Source organism: Macaca thibetana, chromosome 4, assembly GCF_024542745.1.
Source record: "Macaca thibetana thibetana isolate TM-01 chromosome 4, ASM2454274v1, whole genome shotgun sequence".
NCBI classification, from domain to species: Eukaryota; Metazoa; Chordata; class Mammalia; order Primates; family Cercopithecidae; genus Macaca; species Macaca thibetana.
In genome coordinates this window covers 27,788,637-27,811,168 of record NC_065581.1, presented here as the reverse complement: position 1 = coordinate 27,811,168, position 22,532 = coordinate 27,788,637, and the positions used below count along the sequence as shown (strand labels likewise).

General features: G+C 40.9%; 1 protein-coding gene and 1 long non-coding RNA gene across 5 annotated transcripts; one reads left to right on the top strand and one right to left on the bottom strand.

Annotated features, from left to right (window-relative positions):
- Nucleotides 1-290: 290 nt before the first annotated feature.
- Nucleotides 291-9,066, bottom strand: ZNF165 (zinc finger protein 165). 3 transcript variants are annotated; one of them, XM_050789362.1, is made up of 4 exons: nucleotides 8,981-9,066; nucleotides 3,979-4,389; nucleotides 3,561-3,699; nucleotides 291-1,291 (listed from the first exon to the last, which is right to left on the bottom strand). In XM_050789362.1, the coding sequence occupies exons 2-4, from the start codon at nucleotides 4,387-4,389 to the stop codon at nucleotides 384-386; spliced, it is 1,458 nt and encodes a 485-aa protein (XP_050645319.1). In that variant the 5' UTR covers nucleotides 8,981-9,066; the 3' UTR covers nucleotides 291-383. The 3 variants fall into 3 exon arrangements, with proteins under 3 accessions (XP_050645319.1, XP_050645320.1, XP_050645318.1); XM_050789363.1 differs by lacking the exon at nucleotides 8,981-9,066 and adding an exon at nucleotides 8,680-8,764; XM_050789361.1 differs by lacking the exon at nucleotides 8,981-9,066 and adding an exon at nucleotides 8,421-8,680.
- Nucleotides 9,067-9,622: 556 nt separating this feature from the next.
- LOC126953753 (uncharacterized) lies at nucleotides 9,623-19,528 on the top strand. 2 transcript variants are annotated; one of them, XR_007725349.1, is made up of 4 exons: nucleotides 9,623-9,699; nucleotides 12,310-12,549; nucleotides 17,270-17,392; nucleotides 18,633-19,528. It is a non-coding gene; the product is annotated as an uncharacterized LOC126953753 (long non-coding RNA). The 2 variants fall into 2 exon arrangements; XR_007725348.1 differs by lacking the exon at nucleotides 9,623-9,699 and adding an exon at nucleotides 9,895-10,061.
- Nucleotides 19,529-22,532: the final 3,004 nt, after the last annotated feature.

Sequence of the window (22,532 nt, the reverse complement as noted above, 5' to 3'; positions counted from 1 at the left end):
CTATTTCACTCCTGGGTTTAGCTGACCTCTTTTTGTGCAAAACTAACTAGGAAAATAAACTAGGACTGATTATCAGTCTCTTTACCTAAATCTTTATTTTCTTCCCACACTGTAATCATGGTTGTTTCCCCAGTCTCTATTTCTCTACACTGCACTGCCATAGACTACCCTATTTATTAGGCCCCCTAAATGTAGCTCTTTCGGTTTGACTTTAGTAGTAAATGAAAGAAGGGGTACATCATCAGTCTCACAGAAAGTACACACACACAGATGAAGACCAGACACTGGTCTTTCAGTCTTTCATCTTGCCCAATATTTATTTTTTATTTAATATTTTTCATATTGTGTCATTTCCTCAGCATTTACATACAAATTTAAGTCCCTTACATTAATAGGTTTTCCCTCATGTGAATTCTCTGGTGTTGACTAAGGTTTGAGCTCTGACTGAAGGCTCTTCCACACTCACTGCATTCATAGGGTTTTTCTCCAGTGTGAATTCTAAAGTGTCGAATAAGATGTGAGCTCACTCGGAAGGTTTTCCCACATTCACTACACTCATAGGGTTTCTCTCTGGTGTGAATTCTCTGATGCCGGATAAGATGTGAGTTCAGGTTGAATGCTCTCCCACATTCTTTGCACCCAAAGGGTCTTTCCCCAGTGTGAATTCGCCGATGTCTAGTAAGATCTGAGCTCTCTGCAAAGCTTTTCCCACATTCATTACATTCATAGCGTCTCTCTCCAGTGTGGATTCTCTGATGCCTAGCAAGTTTTGAGCTGTGCCTGAAAGCTTTCCCACATTCATTACACTGATGAGTTTTATCTGCACTGAAAACTGCTGCATGTTTAGCAAGTTTCGGGCTCTTGAAAGATTTTCCATATTGGTGAATTTTTTCTCCAGCATAAATTCTTTGAGGGTTAATAAAATCTGAGTTCCATTTGAAGCTCTGGTCACAGGTACCATGTTTACAAGATTTCTGGTGTGTGAATTCATTTGAGTTCAGATTTAATCTCCTCTCACATCCATCATGGCTTATTATTTCACCTCTGACTATATTTTTGTGGGTGAGGATTTTACCAAAACCTTCATCCTGGGCAGATGACAGTCTCTGAGACTCCCCTGATTCTTTTTCCCATTGCTTCTTTACCCTGCCTGCAGACTTACAGATGTCTTGAGATTCACCAGATGCTTCTGATATGTATCCTGAGATTCTTCCAGATGTAATTCTCTGTGATTCAATTTTTTCAAAAATTTCCAGCTTTGGCATGGATCTACTGTTTTCACTCTCATTATCTAAAATAAAAAAGAAAGAGGTAAGTATCATCTGTTTGCTGCACTAGAAGAAAGAAAATTTTGCAGCATGCTCAAGATAGTAACATATTGATATGCCCACTTTAATATATGACTTTCATATGAGAGGAATGATAGAATGAAAGAGGATGACAGGAATGAAAGAAACATTGGTAAGAACAAGTAATGCCTGCAGTGGTTGGCAGAGAGAGGAATCAGACATGTGAAGCATATATATTAGAAAAGATTGGGAGGAGGATTGCCATCAGCAAGAACTCAAGAGATAGGGGGAGACAGAGTAAGGAGAAGGAACTCTACAATGTTGACTGAAGGGGATCTTGGGAACCTTGGATCTATGATACATTTCTAGAGGGAAAATGGAGGCACTACCTCAAAGAAAGCAGATTAGAACACAAAAAAAGTAAAGCTATGTTACTCTGAAGTATGTGTGAGAAAACTTCCATCCAACTATCGTCTATTTCTTCCTCATATTCCATGGTAAATCAGTCTTCTAAATCCTGTCATCTCTGTCCGCTAAGTGTCCCTTGTATAAATCCCTTCTTTTACATTTCTGCTACCATTGCTGTAGCCTTCAACCTCACCATTTCCTATCTAGACTTTAACTGCCTCCTTGCTGTTTTGACTGCACTTTTCTTCTTCCTAGTTATCCTGAAGATCCTTACTAGACTAATGGTCATTAAACACTGTCATCCTTACATACTCTACTCAAAAACCTTGAATCTCTCTCTCTCTCTCTTTTTTGTTACAAGACTAAACTCCCCAGCCTGGTTTCCAAGATCCATTTATCATCTAGTCTTCACAAATCCCACCTTGTAGCTCACAACTCTATACCATGCTGGAGTTGAATTGCCCTTCTTTGTTATAAGGTATCCTTTGTCTACAATATGCTAGGGCAGGAAAGAGGGTTAGGGAGTGCTGTTCGCGGGGTGAGGGAAATTTACAATTTTATATAGGATAGATGGAGATGTTTCCAGAACAAACCTGAAGGCACAATGTGTAGAAATTTATTAAAAATTAATGATGGCTGGGCGTGGTGGCTCATGTCTGTAATCCCAGCACTCTGTAAGGCTGAGGCAGGTGGATCACGAGGTCAGGAGTTTGAGACCAGCCTGGCCAACATGGTGAAACCCCGTTTCTACTAAAAATACCAAAATTAGCCAGGCTTGGTGGCAGGCACATGTAACCCCAGCTACTCGGGAGGCTGAGGCAGGAGAATTGCTTGAACACAGGAAGCAGAGGTTGCAGTAAGCCGAGATCACGCCACTGCACCCCAGCCTGGGTGACAGAGCAAGACTCCGTCTCGGGAAAAAACAAAACAAAACAAAACAAACGAACAAACAGTAAGTTATTCTTGGGTTTACTATAGGGACCATTCACACCTTAAGTGATACTGTATCTATGAATCTTTTAAATAGATGAGTCTTAGAATAGAGATGCATAGTCTATGGAAGTAGTCTCTAGAAGTATAGCTAACTTTCTATAAAAGTGTAAAAGAGCTTTATAAGACCAAGAGCATAAGAGGAAAAATATGGACCAGGGTCTATGTTACTTGTGAATTATATACTATTTCTCAGTATATCATCGTGTATCTGTTTCTCTTGATCATTATATGTACTTCTCTATGAACATGTTTTGCTTCTGCCCATGTATTTCTTTTTGTTTTGCTTCTTTTCTCTTTTTATGATATTTTTTCACTCATTCACTTTTATTTCCTTTAATTTGGTCATATCATAAAAATGTTCTGTGTTTTGGAAATATTCTGGATGAGGAACAAAATTATTTTTTCCCCCACAATTGGCCAAAGACTCACAGGAAAACAAGTTCTCTCTTTTCATTTTTTTTTTCTTTTTGAGATGGAGTCTCGCTCTGTCGCCGAAGCTGGAGTGCAGTGGCGCGATCTTGGCTCACTGCAAGCTCCGCCTCCTGGGTTCACACCATTCTCCTGCCTCAGCCTCCCGAGTAGCTGGGACTACAGGTGCCTGCCACCATGCCCAGCTAATTTTTTAGTACAGACGGGGTTTCACCATGTTAGCCAGGATGGTCTCAATCTCCTGACTTCATGATCTGCCTGCCTCGGCCTCCCAAAGTGCTAGGATTATAGGCATGAGTCACTGCACCTGGCCACAAATTCTCTCTTTTCATTGGGTAATAAAGGAAAGGACCACCTACAGTTACCAAGACTAGTTTGTGAAGGGAGATTCATTCTCCTGTTTCTTCAGTGATGTGCACTGTATGGCATTCTGCCCCTTACCACAGTCCCATAGGAGCTGGGGTTCTGATGAATCAAAATAGGCCTTGGTTTCCACTGGCTGTAACTGGACACTAAGTGCTGGTCCAGGTGGTGACACTTTTTTCCTGAATATTTCTTGTCCACGTTCATGGGCTTGAACCTGAGAAAAATAAAGTACATTTGGGCTATAAAAGAATCCCTGTGTTAAACATCTTCTAACAACGAAGAGAAACTCCCATAGGAATACAAAACTGGGGAAGGAAGAATCGAGTCTGAGTCATTTGTAAAATGTCATGTGGAATCAAACAGACAGGAAAGGAGACATAAATGCACATTCAACCAATAGGTCCTGCAAGCTAGATACGCAATCTCAGGCCTCTCCTCCCATTGTGGGACTTTATCCATTATGGAGGTGTTAGATCTCCCATCCCCTATGCACCTGGAGTACTGCTTTATCAGTGCCTCTCTCCAAATCTTCCACTATGGTCACTGCCTCCTCTCCACTCTCTGGGTAATGTTCATGCACCCAGGCCTGCAAATTTCCTGGCAGGATGGTCAGGAACTGCTCCAGCACCAGCAGTTCCAGAATCTGTTCCTTGGTATGGATCTCCGGCTTCAACCACTGACAGCAGAGCTCCCGGAGCTGGCTCAGTGCCTCGCGAGGTCCAGGAGAATCCTGGTAGCAGAACTGCCTAAAAAGCTGCCTGTAGAGCTCCTGCTTAAGGAGTTCACTTCTCTGTAAGCAAGCGTCCTGCCTGTGGATAAATTCTTCCTCTTCTATCTTCACTATCAAAAGTCCTTCATCCTCTGGAGAGTTCTGGGCTGCAGCTTTCTTTGATTCTGTAGCCATCTGTGGAAAGAATATATTATCAGAACTGCTTTGGAAAGGGTCTTCTTTAGTTTCAAGAGTCCTCCTGAGGGATCAAAAATTACTATTACTGTCTAGGAAAATGAAAGACCATGTAATAAAAATCATCATTCTCCATTACACAAAAATTTACTGGGCATTTATTGTATGCAAAAGCACTGACATACTTGATTTGTAGAATATAACTGTTATGATTTCTGCTTCAAGATAGCTTAACATTTAAATTTAAAAATAAGAATTTAAATTAGAAACAATAAACTTAAATGTAATACTAAATATTAACAAGGTACATGTTATTAAATTTTAAAAGTCACAGAGAAAATAAGGATGAAAAAGAAAAATGACAGAAGTGCTTCATAAAATGGAGATGGGAAAAATACAGATGGTTGCAGTGGTCAAGGGAAGCTTAATGAAAAAATGAAATTCTGAAGAATAGAAAAGATTTGACTGGGATGCAAGAGAGAAAGAAGTAGGAAATTACAAACAGAGAAATAGTCTGAACAATTGGGTAAGGGTAGGAATACAGAAGTGGGAAAGCAAAATGTTTAGTAGGTTTGTATAAGAAAATTATCGAGACAAAGCTTGGAGATGTCACTGCAGAAAACATCAAATGTCAGGTTCATGAATTTGGAGTTTATCTTTTAGGCACTAAGGAGTCATTGAAGAGGAGTCAATTCTTCTGAGCAGAATGACCTGCTGAACACTGTAGAGATGAATATGTTCTTAATTTCTAGGGTGGGTAGTAATAGGAAAAGACAGAAGCCACTGTATTCATGAAAGTATGAGGTTCTTTTTGTTTGTTTTTTGAGAGGAAGTCTCACTCTGTCACCCAGGCTGGAGTGCAATGGCACAATCTCGGCTCACTGCAACCTCCGCCTCCCAGGTTCCAGTGATTCTCCTGCTTTAGCCTCCTGAGTAGCTAGGATTTCAGATGCACATCACCACACCTGGCTAATTTTTTTGTATTTTTGGTAGATATGGGGTTTCACCATGTTGGCCAAGCTGGTCTCAAACTCCTGACCTTGTGATCTGCCCACTGCCCAACTCGGCCTCCCAAAGTACTGGGATTACAGGTGTGAGCCACCGTGCCAGGCCTGAGGTTCTTTTACTGAACATTTCACTAAGTTGACTACTGACTGATGCAATCACATACATTTTATTAAGAATCTTATCACAAGCACAGTGTTGGGCTATAAGTTGTATAGCGATGGTTTACAAGAAAGTCTGAATCTGACACTGGGCTTGCTGCCTAATCATCATATGGGATCTCTGGTAGAAACAGCTTCTTAGACCCTACCTCTGGAGATGCTGACTTGGGCCCTGCTCCTAGAGATGGTAACTTGGTCAGTATGGCATATGCCTGGAAAATCTGTATTCTAATATACAGCTTAATGGATTAAACAAGAAGTGTTTGAGTTTGTGAACTAGTTGGGAAGAAATTATAAAACATGGAAATAAAAGATTTAAATGAGAAACATTTAACATGACATATACATTGCACATGTTTGTTAAATGTTGAATATTGAAGTATAAAATGAATTTATGGTGGAGATGCTGAATGTTCTAACTGTCCTGCGGTGGGAAGAGACTGTCAATGGTAGAAGGTATTTCCCAGAGGTGGTGGGTGTTAGAAATAAATTTTTGGGCGGCAAAATAAATAGCACTCGAACATGAATTTTCTCATCAAGGCAATTTTGCTTCTATAGAAAGGTGCGTCTTGCAGATGGAGCAATGGCGAGAGCACACCTGAACAAGGGAGGGGAAGGGGTTCTTATCACTGACGCAGGTAGCCCTTACTGCTGTGTCATTCCCCTATTGGCTAGGGTTAGACTGCACAGTCTAAGCTAATTCCGATTGGCTATGTTAAAGAGAGCAGGGGTATGAACCAGAGTGGTGGGGTGAGCAGTTTCAGCGGGAAGGACAGTTATGGAACGGGTAACTAAGGTGATGCAGGTCAGAGCAGGTGACCAGGGGAATAGATGTGAACTACTGATTGGAACTGGTGGAAAAGGTTGTTTACTGAAACTAGGGGCAAGGAGACGAGGTTAAACTTTAAAATGGAGAGCAAATAACTGAACATACTGACATAATAATTCTTTGAAGAGAAATGTAGAACTCACTGTATTTAACATGGGGCTTAAATTGGACAATAAAGGATGAGAAAGATTCAGAAAGGAAAGGACAGGAACAGAGTTGAGGAAGTGGGAATGAGCAGCAGGTTGATGGTGAGATCAGCTTACAGGGTATGGTGGCTGGAGTGACTAAGAACTCTACTGCCTCTGTTAAGAAATTGCTCAACTCTAGTCTGAGTTCTTACAATTCCTAACACATACATATATGAATATATAAGTCCTTGTATTATTTTTAGTTGTTTGGCTCTTTTTTTCATCAACTGATTGCTGTTCCATGAGGTTAAGGACCATGCATTATTAAGTGTTCTTAAGGCTTCATATTTGTTGATTGAATGAAAGGAAAAATTTGGAAAGTTTCAGATGACTTCTGTTTTGGATGATCTGTATTTAAGATGATAATAAGACATCTACTTGGAAAAATATTTCCAACAGAAACAATGATATTTCAATAATGGAAAGGAACTTGGAATGGGAAGACAGATTTTGACAAGTGTTGGGAACAGGGCCCCAAATCTGGCCATAAACTGGCCCCAAAACTGGCCATAAACAAAATCTCTGCAGCACTGTGACATGCTCATCATGGCCTTGATGCCCTCGCTGGAAGGCTGTTGGTTTACCGGAATGAGGGCAAGGAACACGTGGCCCACCCAGGGTGGTAAATGGCTTAAGGAGTTCTTAAACCACAAACAATAGCATGAGCGATCTGTGCCTTACGGACATGTTCATGCTGCAGATAACTAGCCAGAGCCCATCCCTTTATTTCGGCCCATCCCTTTATTTCCCATAAGGAATACTTTTTTTTTTTAAATGCTACTAATATTTAGATGAATTTATTTTTTTATACATATATCTATACATTTTTAAACATATAGAGATTAAATTCAATGTGCATTTACTTAATATTTGCAAGAAATTATATGAATATTTAATATATATTCATTAACATACTTTTAGTAAATCTTATGACTGGCTTGCTGTCAATAAACATGTGGGTAAATCTCTGTTCAAGGCTCTCAGCTCTGAAGGCTGTAAGACCCCTGATTTCCCACTCCACATTCTATATTTCTGTGTGTGTGTCTTTAATTTCTCTAGCGCCACTGCGTTAGGGTTTCTACGACCGAGTTGGTCTCCGCAGACAAGATTCATGAAAAGGGTAGTTGAAGATATCTATCAGTATTAATTCTCCAAGACTATGAAATAAATATCACAGGTTCAGACTGAACCTTGGAAAACAAACAGTTTGAGTGAGTATAAGAACAAAATTTATCAATGATAAAAAAAAAAGGAGGGGGTTAGTTCCATGGTATATTAACCAGAGAGTCTCAATCCCTTATATTTTACTGGGCCATTCCTTTGATGTTTCTTGTTATGTTTCCTAGATGCCCTAACCAAGTAGTGTCCTAATGCTTAATGAGCATGATCTCATTTACCATAGTAGATGGGTATAAAGTAGGCCCATATAATCCGAATGAAACTTCAATTATGCTAAGCATGTTATCTCAGCTGACAGTCCTATCTCCAGGTGTTTTATCACTTCTCATCCATTTAAAACCTAGTCCCTCTAAAGTTAGTAGCTTTAATAAATATTTCTTGAGCATCTAGTGCCTTATAATAGTGTTAGGAGGACTTACAAAAACGGGTAAGCAGAAGTGTAAACAAACGCTAGGAGAACAGAGAGGAACGAGTAATTAATTATGAGAAAGGTGGAGGTTAAAGAGGAGGGCTCCTGATGGATGACCATGCCTTGGTGGGTATATGGAGGAGGGGAAAACGGGTGAGAGTTTTGTTGGTGGAGGGGGAGAGAGTCAGGGGAAATCCGGTAGAGACCACAAAGCAGAACAGAGGCGTCAAGGGGCATGCTGGTAAAGGCTCCCATAGTACCTTGTGTTTCTCAAGGGTAGGTCAGTGTTGGTTTCACTGCATCCTCGGCACACAGGAAATACTATTTACCGTGTCAATAAATTTCAGGACAAGCCGGGGTTGTCCCCAAGTGTCCTACAAAAGGGCAGTTACTCTTCCCAAGGGAAGCAGGGGACTGGGGATGGTCGTCACAGCAGTTTCTTTTGGCAGACAATAACAGATGCGAGACATTTGACACCCCTCCCCGTTCCACCTGGCTGGAATGGGCAACTCCTCTTACCAGTGACCCCAAATTCAGGATCAGCAGGACAGCCCCCACCCCACGCCACCACGCCCTCTCAGCGCCCCACTATGACGTCACGCGCGGCGGAGGTAACTATGGAGACCGCCAAACCCTCACTAAATACGTAAGCGCGCCTGCCCTCCCAACGCCGAAGCTGGTTCCACCTTTCTCCGGGATTCCTCTGAGGTCCAAGGTCTAGTCACCCAGAGGCTGCTAATTTCAAAGGCAATATGAGAGGGACTGGATGTTTGGAGGGGGAAACAGGGCTGGACGTCTGGGTCCCCAAACCCGGACTCACCTCTCGGACAGGGCTGATTCCGATCGGACACTTCCGGTGGAAGGACTGAGCGGCACTACACTTCAAGGATTCCGTCCACAGGGACTTGTGAGTCTGCGCAGAAGACGGGATGCCTTTGGACTATGATTCCGAGAATCCTTCCTGGGTCGCTTCAGGCGCAGACTTTTCGCCAAAGTCCTGAAGCTCTCAGGGCTTGAAGGAGAAGGCGTCTTTTTTCTCCATTGTAGTAGTGTGTCTCGCTAAATAACAGAGGGGACTCTCGAAAAGAAAATGACGTTGGCCGGGCGCAGTGGCTCACGCCTGTAATCCCAGCACTTTGGGAGGCCGAGGCGGGCGTATCACGAGGTCAGAAGATCGAGACTATCCTGGCTTGCAGGGTGACACCCAGTATCTACTGAAAATACAAAAAAAAAAAAAAAATTGCCGGGCGTGGTGGCACGCCCCTGTAGTCACAGCTGCTTGGGAGGCTGAGGCAGGAGACTCGCTTGAACCCGGGAGGCGGAGCTTGCAGTGAGCCGAGACCGCGCCGCTGCACTCCAGCTTGGGTGACAGAGTGAGACTCAGAAAAAGAAGAAGAAGGAAAAAAAAATATTTACACTCGAGCACAAATTTTCTCAGCAAAGCAATTTACTTCTATAGAAGGGTGCGTCTCACGGATAGAGCAATGGCTAGAGCACACCTGATCAAAGGAAGGGAAGGGGTTCTTATCCCTGACGCAGGTAGTCCCTAGTGCTGTGTCGTTCCCGTGCTGGCTAGGGTTGGGCCGCACAGTCTAAGTTAATTCCGATTGGCTATTTTAAAGAGAGCAGGGGTAAGAGCCGGGGTGGTGAGGTGAGTAGTTTCGGCGCGAAGGACGGTTACGGAACAGGTGACTAAAGGTGACTCAGGTCAGAGCAGGTCACCGGGGTGACTCACGACAGAGCAGGTGACTAGGGGTGACTCAGGACGGAGCAGGTCACCAGGGAAACAGATGTGAACTACTGATTAGAACTGGCGGAAAAGGTCGTTTACTGAAACTAGAAGCAAGGAGATGAGGAAAATGAGGAAGTTAAACTTTAAAATGGAGAACAAAGAACTGAAGGTACTGACATACTGGTTCTTTGAAGAGAAATTTAGAACGCACTGTATTTAACAAGGAGTTCAAGGCCAGCCTGGCCAACATGGTGAAACCCTGTCTCTACTAAAAATATAAAAATTAGCTGGGTGTGGTGGCGAGTGCCTGTAGTCCCAGCTACTTGGGAGGCTGAGACAGGAGTATCGCTTGAACCCAGGAAGTGAAGGTTGCAGTGAGCCAAGATCATGCCACTGCACTCCAGCCTAGGCGTCAGAGCAAGACTCCACCAAAAAAAAAAAAAAAAAAAAAAAAAATTTATTCGGGAATAGGAAATTGCATTAAAGAATAGACTTGCCAGAGTAAACTATGTTTCTATTCAGGGAGGTAAGGGAAGACAAAGGTTTTTAAAGGAAGAATGAGGAGGTTTATGTGATTGTTTAAAATCATTATCCTTGACTACAAAGATTGGTAACAAGGATGACACCAGTCTGAGGTTAGACAAACAGTTGCTGGGCAGATGTCCTTGCAGAAGTATTTTTGGTGTAAGGTGGGTTTTGCAGTCATATGTGATAGTTTTCTTATGAGGCGTACAAGCCTGAGAAGGGCTATGAAGAGACCCTTGAAGAGACCCTGGCTCTATCTGTCAGATTCTTGCTTTTGTTTTTATTTTTTAACACTAGTGGGCCGGGCGTGTTGGCTCACTTTTCTAATTCCCCACTTTGCGAGGCAAACATGGGAGGATTAATTGAATTCAGGAGTTCGAGACCAGCCTGGGCAACATAGCTGGGACCTTGTCTCTACAAAAATTAAAAAAAAAAAATAATCGAGGGTTGTGGAGTGCACCTGTACTCCCAGCTACTCACGAAGCTGAGGCGGGAGGATCGCCTGAGCCCAGGAAGTGGTGGCTGCAATAGTGAGCTGTGATTGCACCACTGCACTCTAGCCTGAGTGACTCCTGCCTCTATTTAAATCTCAGACGGTGAAATTGAAGCCGACGCAACAGGGATGCAACTGAAACTTCACCTCCTCTGCAAAACCTTCCTGCATTCCCATGCAACTTTTCTTCTAAGGCCTTGTTTGATTCATCGCCTTACTCCAGTGGAACTCAGATATTCAAAATGGTATTAATTATAACCACTGGCTGTCATTGGTCCATGCGTGGCCTTAAAGTGTGAACATTTTTTAATCCATTACCTGATCTATAAGAACTATAGATTGACAACAACTTAGATTTAATACTACTCTTTTTCTAGTCCCTCTCTGTACTACCTCTCATCTGAGGAAACACTATCACAAATTTTGTATTTGTTGTTCCCTTGCTTTTTAACAAGATGATTCCATTAGATATGTACTGTTTTGTCCCTCGAAAGTGGTGGCAGGGGAGTTCACACAAGGGAGTGCCCAAAACTGTCCTAGTTGGGGCTGGTTGGAATTCCAAAGAAAGAAGCACTATGTGCCAAGGTGATCAGTCTAAAGCATTTATTGAGGGAACTTACATCGTGTTGCAGAAATCCTCCCCATGGATAGGAGAGAAAAGGGGTGTTCTACCTAGATATGTCTGCAGTGAGGGGGTCAGGGTATGGAGTTTATATGAGGGTTTAAAGAATTTGGCTCAGGGCCAGAGCTAGTTTCTTTCAGTGTTTTTGGCGACAACTTAGATACCTTTATCAGTGCCTGAGAATGTTCAAGACCCAAGTTTGGGTTCAAGCATGCTGGGAAAAAGCTGCAGCTGGCTAGGTCAAAGAGAGGTCAAGGCACTCTGATTTTCAGTCACAGAATAGTCAAGGCTCTATGATTTCCAGTCAGAGATCCTGCAATCCATTTTCCTGATTGGCTCTTACAATTTCACATGCCCATCTCTTCCTATATGTTCCCTGAGCTGGTCAGAAAGGGTGGGATCGTCGGCAATTTCTTTCCCCTGGCTTTATGAAACACAGCAAACAAAACCTACGCTAACAGTAAATACAAGTGCACATGACAAGATCTAAAATCACATTTTCCAAAACGCTTGCTAGCAGAGCTTTCCACCAAGGACCCCATCCTGGAAAACATGACTTTGTGTAGACCACTTGGCATACTCTATGTGGTCAGTAAGCTGTAATTGCTTTTATAAGTGAAGGATGGATTGATTAACTTCAGCTTCTTTGTCTGGAATATGCACACAATGTTCACTTTTGAAAAGGGCGCAGGTTCCCCCTTGCACAGATGTCAGCATCTCTAGGGCCATTTGGTTTTGTAGACAACTTTTTTCATTGATGCTTTTTCAATGTTCAAGGCCTCCATACCATGTTTGGCATCATGCAAAGCTGTGGAGACGAATCTCTGAAGGGCTTCCGGCTTCTACGTGATATCAGAAGAACCTACTGGAGGCACAAATATAGTCAATAAGTAATCCCACCAAGAAAAAACAGACCTACTCCACTGACTTCTCCAGATGGACTCATTGAGGGATACAGGAATGGTGTCAGAGATTCTGGAGTCATCCAAGCCACCCCAGGGGAAGCCTGGGCCGGAGGTTAGTAGCACAGAGCCACTGGGTACCATTTGGGGCAATTCAGTATATTCCTGGCCTACAAGACTGTTTGTGACAAATCAATCTGTGTCCTTAAGGATAATGGTGTATTGGCATTGGGCAATTGGGAGGAAACCTAGGTACTAGAATACCTTAGGCATTACCTGAATGTCTTTAGCGTGATTAAGTTGTTCCTAACAGATCTCTGCAACTCAAGAGAGCATCCTTGCTGTAGGGATGAGCTAAAGAAAGCCATCCCACATTTGCCAGTATGATCTCCATTGCCAGAAACTGGTGCTCTTCAGGGCAGTTTTCACTTTTATGGTTGCCTCCTGTGGGACATGTTTAGGGAAAAACTTAAATTTTGTCTGTAGTTGTTCAATGTCATATCTCAATCACTCACATTTGCATGTGTGGTGTTAGATGGATCTAGGGTACCTATTTATATGTATTGTCCGGTTATCCAAGTTTGTACAGAGATCCAGTCTTTACCCAGTAGTGGCTCAGTCCACCATAGAGTTCCTACATGGCTATTCAAGGTCATAAGACCAAACACTCAGCAGTTAGGTTGGCCATGCAGGTGGGCTGTGTGATGGCCCCAGGCCAGGAAAACATTTTGGAAGGATTTCCAGGTGCCAGTGGGAATGATATAACAGCAAAGGAGAAGGCAACTCAAGCTAACAGTGAAATGAACTGTAAACTAGTTCAACCATTGTGGAAAACAGTGTGGCGATTCCTCAAGGATCTAGAACTAGAAATACCATTCGAGCCAGCCATCCCATCACTGGGTATATACCCAAAGGATTATAACTCATGCTGCTATAAAGACACATGCACACGTATGTTTATTATGGCACTATTCATAATAACAAAGACTTGGAATCACCCCAAATGTCCATCAGTGACAGACTGGATTAAGAAAATGTGGCACATATACATCATGGAATACTCTGCAGCCACAAAAAAGGATGAGTTCATGTCCTTCGTAGGGACATGGATGCAGCTGGAAACCATCATTCTCAGCAAACTATCGCAGGAACAGAAAACCAAACACCGCATGTTCTCACTCATAGGTGGGAATTGAACAATGAGATCACTTGGACACAGGAAGGGGAACATTGCACACCGGGTCCTATTGTGGGGAGCGGGGAGAGGGGAGAGATAGCATTAGGAGATATACCTAAAGTAAATGACAAGTTAATGGGTGCAGCACACCAACATAGCTCATGTATACATATGTAACAAACCTGCACGTTGTGCACATGTACTCTAGAACTTAAAGTATAAGAAAAAAAAAAGATAAAAATAAATAAGTAAATAAAATAAAATAAAAATAAATAAATAGAAAAAAATTTAGAGTTTAAAAAAAAAAAAAAGAAGTGATTACAACGATCTCAACTTGTCAAAAAATAACCTGACAAGCCCCAAACTCTCTTCTCTGCTTTACATTCTAGTTTTTCTCTCAAGATAAAAGAGGAACAAAGCCATGTGATTACTTTTCTTACAATTTGATTGAAGTGATAGAGTAATGGTGTTGCACTACTTCAGAAAATGGTAAAATGGAGTAATTGCAATAGGGTAATTAAATTATAGAGAAAAGAGGCAATTGTAATAGCACATAGTATTCACATTCTTCCTCTGTCTACCTGCCATTTGGGACAAACACCTGGTGTTCAGCAGGCTTTCTGGAGCTGTCAACCAAAACTCCAAGACAAGGATGTCCTGCTGACTCCAGAAAATAAACAAGGCAGATTTGAAAGATCTTATAGACCCAGATGGGGGAAAAAATGGAGGGGTAATATCTTAGGATCAAAAGCCGTACCTGAAAGTTGGCATAACATATTTTCTTGCAAAGATCATGGGGGTTGCATGCTCCCTTTGGGTAATTAACTAGTGCAGCAGAAGGAAATAGAAGAGTAAATTCTTGTGGGAAATCATGGAGTCATCAGGGAAATCATCAGATGATTGGGAATCAAAACTCTTAGGTCCATTTTTAGGTTTTAGTCTGGGCCATAGCTGTTCATATCCTTAAAATTTGGCTTTTTATTTCTATGGTAAAATACTCTTGGTGTTTGGTGAGGCAAAAAAGTAAATTTGGCAAGATAGCACAAATATGAACAGTATTTGAATACTTCTTTGTACTTAAATTGAGATTTTTGTCAGTTTTCTTAGGAAAGAATATTGAAGTCTAATTTATTTATATTTTAATATAATTTTCAATTGAAAATTGAAAATTATATTAAATCCAAAGATTTTTTTTTTTTTTTTTTTTTTGCCATAGTCACTGGATTTGTAACTTTTATTTACAGGTTCAATTGGCAAAGTTACTGGAATGTATGACATACAAAATAAACACATGAAATTTGGTTGACTGATGCTCATAAAATTATATTCAAACAAAAAACTGAAGTCACACTGATTACCCTTTGGAGAAGGTAAAATTGGCCCCCAAGAACCTCCAAAATCATAATACTGTCTCTAAGAGAAGTTAAGGATTACAGAGATTTCTTTAAGAATGGCTCATAGCTTAAGAAGAAACATTGAGCACATTCATTGCTGTGAGAGACTAAAGCTTACATTTTCCTCAAACTGATGTTATTTGAAACTCATGACTGACCCTAAAAAAAATTATTTCAGGCCGGGTGCGGTGGCTCACACCTGTAATCCCAGCACTTTGGGAGGCCAAGGCAGGCAGATCACGAGGTCAGGAGATCGAGACCACCCTGGCTAACACAGTGAAACCCCATCTCTACTAAAAATACAAAAATTCACCGGGCATGGTGGCACGCACCCTTAGTCCCAGCTACTCAGGAGGCTGAGACAGGAGAATTGCTTGAACCCAGGAGGTGGAGGTTGCAGTGAGCCGAGATCATGTCGTTGCACTCCAGATTGCATTGAATCCATAGATTGCTTTGGGTATCATAGACATTTAAACAATGTTAATTCTTTCAATCCACGAACATGGATATCTTTCTATTTATTTGTGTACTTTTTAATATACTTCAACAATGTTTTATAGTTTTTATTGTAGCGGTCTTTCATCTCCTTGGTTAAATTTATTCCTGGGTATCTTTTTTTGTAGTGATTATAAATGGGATTGCTTTCTTGATTTTTTTTTCCAGATAGTTTGCTATTACACTACTGATTTTTGGATACTGATTTTGTATATTGCAACTTTACTGAATTAGTTTATTGGTTCTGACAGTTTTTTTGGTGGTGTCTTTAGGGTTTTCTATCTATAAGATCATGTCATCTGTGAACAGGGGCAATTTGGCTTTCTCCTTTCCAAATTGTATGTCTTCTATTTCTTTGTCCAGCCTACTTGCTCTGATTAGCACTTCAGTACTATGTTGAATAAATGTTCTAAAAATGGGCATCCTTATATTTTTCCAAATCTTAGAGATTGGAAAATCTTTCAACTTTTCCATATTCAGTATGATGTTAGCTGTCTGGACTTTATTGTTTTGAGGTATGTTCCTTGTACACTTGGTTTGAGAGTTTTTATCATAAAGCCTATTGAATTTTATCAAATGCCTTTTATTTGTCATGTAATTTTTGTCCTTGATTCTGCTAACATGATATATCATGTTTATTGATTTGTGTATGTTGGACCATCCTTGGAACCATAGGACAAATTTCACTTGATCATAGTAAATGATCTTTGTAATGTGCTATTGAATTTGGTTTGCTATATTGTTAAGAGTTTTTGTATCTATGTTCATTAGGGATATTGGCCTGGAGTTTTCTGGTTTTGTTGCATTTTGTCTGGTTTTAGTATAAGAATAACAATGGCCTTGTAGAATGGGTTTGCACGAATTTCTTCCTCTTCAATTTCTAAAATACTATGATTTACATAAATATGCAAAGATAACAGGAGTTTCAAATAAGTGAATTTTTAATTTTCCCTGTTTAGTCTTGTAAAAATAAAAAAGTTAACATATAACCATATGAAAATGTAATATATAATTATGACTATATGTTGCTTTAACATTTATAAGTGTTAAATAAATGTTGGAAGTAAATTTTTAAAATTAAGCTTCAGTTTAATGTCATTTGTTTTTTCATGTTTTCTCTGTCTTCTAAGTAAAAAGGAAAGATACTCAACCCACTAACTCATTTAACAACTGACTTATTGTCCCTGATAGTTAAGTTCTGAAGGAGATGAGAAAAAAAGATGGAATTATAGATTGGAGAGACTAAAGAATGAGAAATGTTTGGATTTATTGATAAAAGAAGTTTTTCTTAGGCCATCTTTTTCTGGTAAAATTAAAAGATGGTTACATTTACTCATGTGATTCTCTCTGCATAACTGAAAAATCTTAAGGGAGTCTGAGTGATGACATCGATGGGTAACATTTAAAATTAGAGCAAGTGGGAAAGTGATTTTCAACTTCTGCAGTTCTTTATAAAAGTTGGAAGGAAGAACAAGACCTTAGAGATCTCATTATAATAATTATTAGAATTCAGCTGCCAACAGCAGTGATCTTGTTTTCTCCATGTCCACAGGGATCCAGCTCTTGGGAGAGTAGAATCGATTAACATGTTCTGCCTATGCTGCATGCAACTATTAAAAAGTTTCAAATGAGTTTTGTTATAATTCATAAAATGGAATACTCTCTGGGGTTGTCTGCCTTAGAAGAGAAATAGTCAATTAAGGACTAATTACAGTGGAGAGCTAAAGTGAGTCAGCTCCTGTCACTGTTGTCTTCCCTTTGCTTTACAGTTGCATCTTAGAGCTATTCAGCAGCCCTGGGGATTTACCCAATACTATTATTCACACCATCAAATCTGAAACTTTCCCAATAGAACTCAAATAATCATCCCCTCACTTCTGGATGGCATTTTGGTGAGTAAAGATTTAGTGAGAGTACCTAGGAAAGCTATTCTCTGTCAGTGACTTTTTTGTTCTATGCGTATCCTTCAGGAATAATTCCCATAAAATCTTATAATGCAGAATGACTCTGGGATATGCAATATGTTTCTATCATTAGACATTTTCAGGCACTGTGAAAGACACTTGGGATGTAAATAAATGTTACATATGTGCCCTCAAGGATCTCACAATCCAGAGAAAGGTAAGAATGAGGAAGTTACAATATTGTGTCACAATTACTATCTTATCCAAGACAGTGAAAAAGATAAACATTGGATTATTTATTCTATTATGTTTGTTAAGTGCTTATTATTTTTCCACTCTTTGATATTTTCATTTCCATTAAGTATTGTGTTTACTGCTATATTCCCCCATGTGTAATCCCTTCTATTAAGTATGAGTTAGTCTTATTGATGATGGCAGGAGGCAAATAGGTTACTAGGTGGGAAGGGGTGGGTCTGCAGTGAGTCCCGACCTTCAAGCCAAGAATGGCCTGAAGCCTCGGGACTGGGCTGCCAGTTCCAAATGGAGTCCAAGACATAGATTGAGAACTTCCTTGATGCCTTTTGGCTAATCAGATGGTTTTTCCGGGCCTACTCATTGACCAATCAACATGTACTTTCTCCATGGACCAATTCTCCTGCCCATAGACCAATCAGCATGTACTTCCTCCTTTTCGAGGATGGTTATAACCTTCCTGGGGTTATTCTGAGCCCATAAAAACCCCAGATTCAGTCCAATCCTGCCTGTGAATAGGAGTTACCCACTTCGGGTCTCCTCTCTGCTGAGAACTGTTCTGTTGCTTAATAAAGCTCTTCTTCACCTTGAACACCCTCCAGTTGTCCATGTGACCTCATTCTTCCTGGACACAGGTCAAGAACTCGAGACCCATGGAATGGCAGGCGTGAAAAGGGCTGTAACACTTTCCAGGCTGGCTCACTGAGCTGTGGGCAGTGACACACTCCTGTTTGTCAAACTGTGGGAGTGAAACCTGGTGACTGGGGACTCTTCTGAGGGCCCAGACCTCGGGATTTCCCCTACCAGAGCTGTAACACTATAGCCCTACCCACCTTCACTGGTGTAGGTGGCTGCCCCATGCAATGGGAGGCAGGGTGTGGTTGGGCCAGCCCAGGAGTAGGTTGGAGTGGGATGGTGGGACTGAACCAGTTGTAACACAAACGGGCTGAAACCAACCCTCTCTCCATTTACCAAGCTGCAGGTGGTGTGAACAAGAGAGATGTAGCATGTGCCCCGCCCAACCCTTGGGGTTCTTGTGGCATCGTCAAGTTTTCAGGCACCACCACATTCCCCTCATCCAGGCGCCAGTGCCTGCAGTGGAAGCTGCTTGCCGTACACCTGGTCCAGCCACAGCCTTGCGTGGAGTCGGCACCAGGAGCTGCCTATTCTGCCACAGCAGTTGGTGCACCTGGTTATGTTCAGTGGCCAGACCCCACACTCACTCACACAACCCTCACTACTCTGTGCCTGGCTCACCCTCGGCGGGCATGGGATCTGGGCCAGTAGTGCAAACAGAGTGCAGCCTGCTGAGCCAAGTGGGCAAAATGAGCCCAGTGGGCACGAGCTAAACTCAAGCAGAGGCGCAGACGGCCACAGAGGTTTCTGGCTGGCGAAGTGACACCTGAAGGATCCTGTGACCTTATTGACTCATTTCTAACAATTAGAATAAAGCAGAAGTGTTGTGATGTCACTTCCAAGATGTTAGGTTATAAAAAGACTGGCTTTCATGTTGCCTGCACTCACTCTCACTCGTTCTGATGGATTACTCATGGTGGAGAAAGATAGCTTCCATGTCATGGAGCAGCCGTATGAATAGGTCTAAATGAGTAACCCTGCAAGTAGGTCTTCTGAGACCAGCCAACTATCAGTGGGTGAGATTGGAAACCCCATTAAGACCTAAGATGCCTGTAGCTCCAGCCAACACTTTGTATCCTTGTGTGAGACCAACCCTGAGCCAGAGGACCCCACTAAGCTGTGCCTCAATTCCTAACCTAAAAGAAACTGTGAAGTAATAAATGTTTGTTGTTTTAAACTGGTAAGTTTTGGAGTGATTTGTTATGCAGCAATAGATAACTACCTTACCATACTGTCAGGGGAAATTGACCCTGATCAGCAGGAGGAAGCAGGGCTCATTTTAGACAAGGGGCCACAGAAGAATTCATGTGGAGTACAGGAGATCCACTTGGCTACCTCCTGTGTTCCATCATAACTATGAATAGACAGATGCAGCAACTTCAGACTGAAGACAGCATGATTACCAAGGGTTCAGACCTTTAGAAATGAAGGTTTGGGTCACAATCTCAGGTTAGCAACCAAGACCCTTCAAGATGCTAGACGAGGGTGGGGGAGATTGGAATAGATAACTAGAAGATACCCTTGTGAATTTCCACTCAGAAAGAGAAGTCCATGAATACCATGGGAGATCTGCTTTCCTAACATGTGGGGAGAAAAATATCTATGTGGGTCATGGAATGGATTACAGTGATCAGGAAATTGATGTACTATTCTGTGTCTCAGAAGAAATGAATGAGACTTTCTGCACTCTGCATCTTTGCTAGCAATTGGTATTGTCGATTTTTAGATTTTAGTTCATTCTAATGAGAATGTAGTGGTATCTCCCTGTTTTTTGATTTGTAATTTCCTAACAAAAAATGACATTGACTATCGTTTTACATGCTTATTTGCCATTTGTATTTCTTCTTTGTTGAGGTGTCTGTTCAGATATTTTGCCCATTTTTTAATTGGTTTACGTGTTTTCTTATTGTTGAGCTTTGGCTCACCAATACCTTGGGCAATGATATCTTAAATATTTTTTTCCATTCAGCTCACTGATAACCTTGTTTAGCCAGTCATCAGTTGCCTCCATGCCTACTCTGTCCAGGATCTTCTTGATGTCCTTGGCACTAAGGGAGGTGTTGCTCACAAGGGAAGGTAATAGGTAGGAAGTGAGATAGAGCATCTCAGTGGCAGTGGCAGTGGCAGAGGAGGGGCCTCGTGGGTCATGATATGTATGTTTTGCAAATATTTTCTCCCGATCTGTGACTTGTCTTTTCTGCAACTCTGGAAATAAAGCTAAGGCACAGAACAAACAAAGTTAAATGGTCTATCCAAGAGAAACTGCTGAATCTTAGTAAGCTAGTTGGGGTCTGTGATATTTTAACTTGGGGATCCCAAGCTCAGTGGCATCGTATTCAAACTCTGGCAGCCTTTCAGTCAATAGAGAGGTTTGACCTCTTTTGGAGCTCTGTTAAAAAAAGTAAAAGTCATGTTCACTGAAAACTATAAAACATTGTAGAAAGAAATGAAAGATTTAAATAAATGGAAAGTCATCCCATGTTCATGGGTTGGAAAACAATATTATTAAGATGACAAAACCCCCCGAATTGATCTATAGATCCAATGCAATCTGTAACAAAATCACAGCTGGCTTTCTTGTTTTTTGTTTTTTGTTTTGTTTTGCAGAAATTGACAAGCTGATCTTAAAACTAGTATAGAAATGCAAGAGACACAAAATAGTCAAAGCAATGTTAATAATGAAGAACAAAGTTGAAGGACTCACACTTCCTAATTTCCAAACTTACTACAAAACTACAGTTATAAAGAAAGCAGGGTACAGGCATAAAGGTAGACATATGGATCAATGGAATAAATTGAGAGTCCATAGATAAACTTACAGATTTATGGTCAATGGATTTTTGACAAGGGTGCTAAGATAATTTATTGAAGAAAGAATAGTCTGTTCAACAAATGATGCTGGGACAAACATCAAATAGATATGCACATCTAAAAAGATGATGCTGGACTCCTTCCTCACACCATACGTAAAAATTAACTCAAAATGGATCACAGACCTAAATGTATGTAGAGGCTGAACTATAAGTCCCTAGAAGAAAACCCAGGTAAAAATCTTTATGATCTTCATTTACACAGTGGTTTCTTAAGACTTAAAGATAAATTGGGCTTCATCAAAATTGAAAAACTTTGTGCTTCAAGGGACACCATCAAGTAATTGAAAATACGGAACAGGAGAATATCTTTGCAAATTATATCTCCAACAAAGACTTGTACCCAGAATATGTAAAGAACTTCTGTAATTCAGTAATAAAAAGACAACTCAACTTAAAAAGTGGGCAAATGATTTGAATACACATTTCTCCAAAGAAGATATACAAATGACCAATAAAAACATGAAAAGATGTTCAATATCACTAGTCATTAGGGAAATAAAAACAAAACCACAAGATACTGCTTTGCAACCAACAGGATGTCTATAATAATGAAGAATGGCAGTACCAAAGTGTTTTCAATAAAGTGGAAACTTAGTATCCTCTTATGTTGTTGGTGGGAATTAAAATAGAGTAGCTACTTTGGAAAACATAGTGGCTGGGTGCAGTGGCTTATGTCTGTAATCTCAGCACTTTGGAAAGTCGAGGCAGGCAGATCACTTGAGGTCAGGAGTTTGAGACCAGCCTGGCCAACATGGCAAAACCCTGTCTCTACTAAAAACACAAAAATTATCCAGGCATGGTGGCGGGTGCCTGTAATTCCAGCTATTTGGGAGGCTGAGGCAGGAGAATCGCTTGAACCCAGGAGGCAGAGGTTGCAGCGAGCTGAGATTGTGCCACTGTACTCCAGCCTGGGTAACAGAGTGAGACTGTGTCTAACAAAAAAAAAGAAAAAATTAAACATGGTGTTACTATATGGCCCAGCAATTTCACTCATACATAGAATATATACCCAACAGAAATGAAAACATGTGTCTATATAAACTTATACTTAAATGTTCATAGTGACATTATTCATAAAGACCAAAAAGTGGAAACAACTGAAATTTTCATCAACTGATGAATGGATAAATGAAATTAAGTATATCTATGCAATGGAATATTATTTGGCAATAAAACAGAATGAAGTACTGAAACATGTTACAACATGAATGGGCCTTGAAAACATTATGTTAAGTGAAAGAAGTCAGTCACGAAAGACTGTATTATATGACTCCATGTATATGAAATGTCTAGAATAGGCTAACATATAGATATGAAAAGTAGATTAATGGTTGCCAATGGCTTGGGTTGGAAGTGAAGAGCAGGTG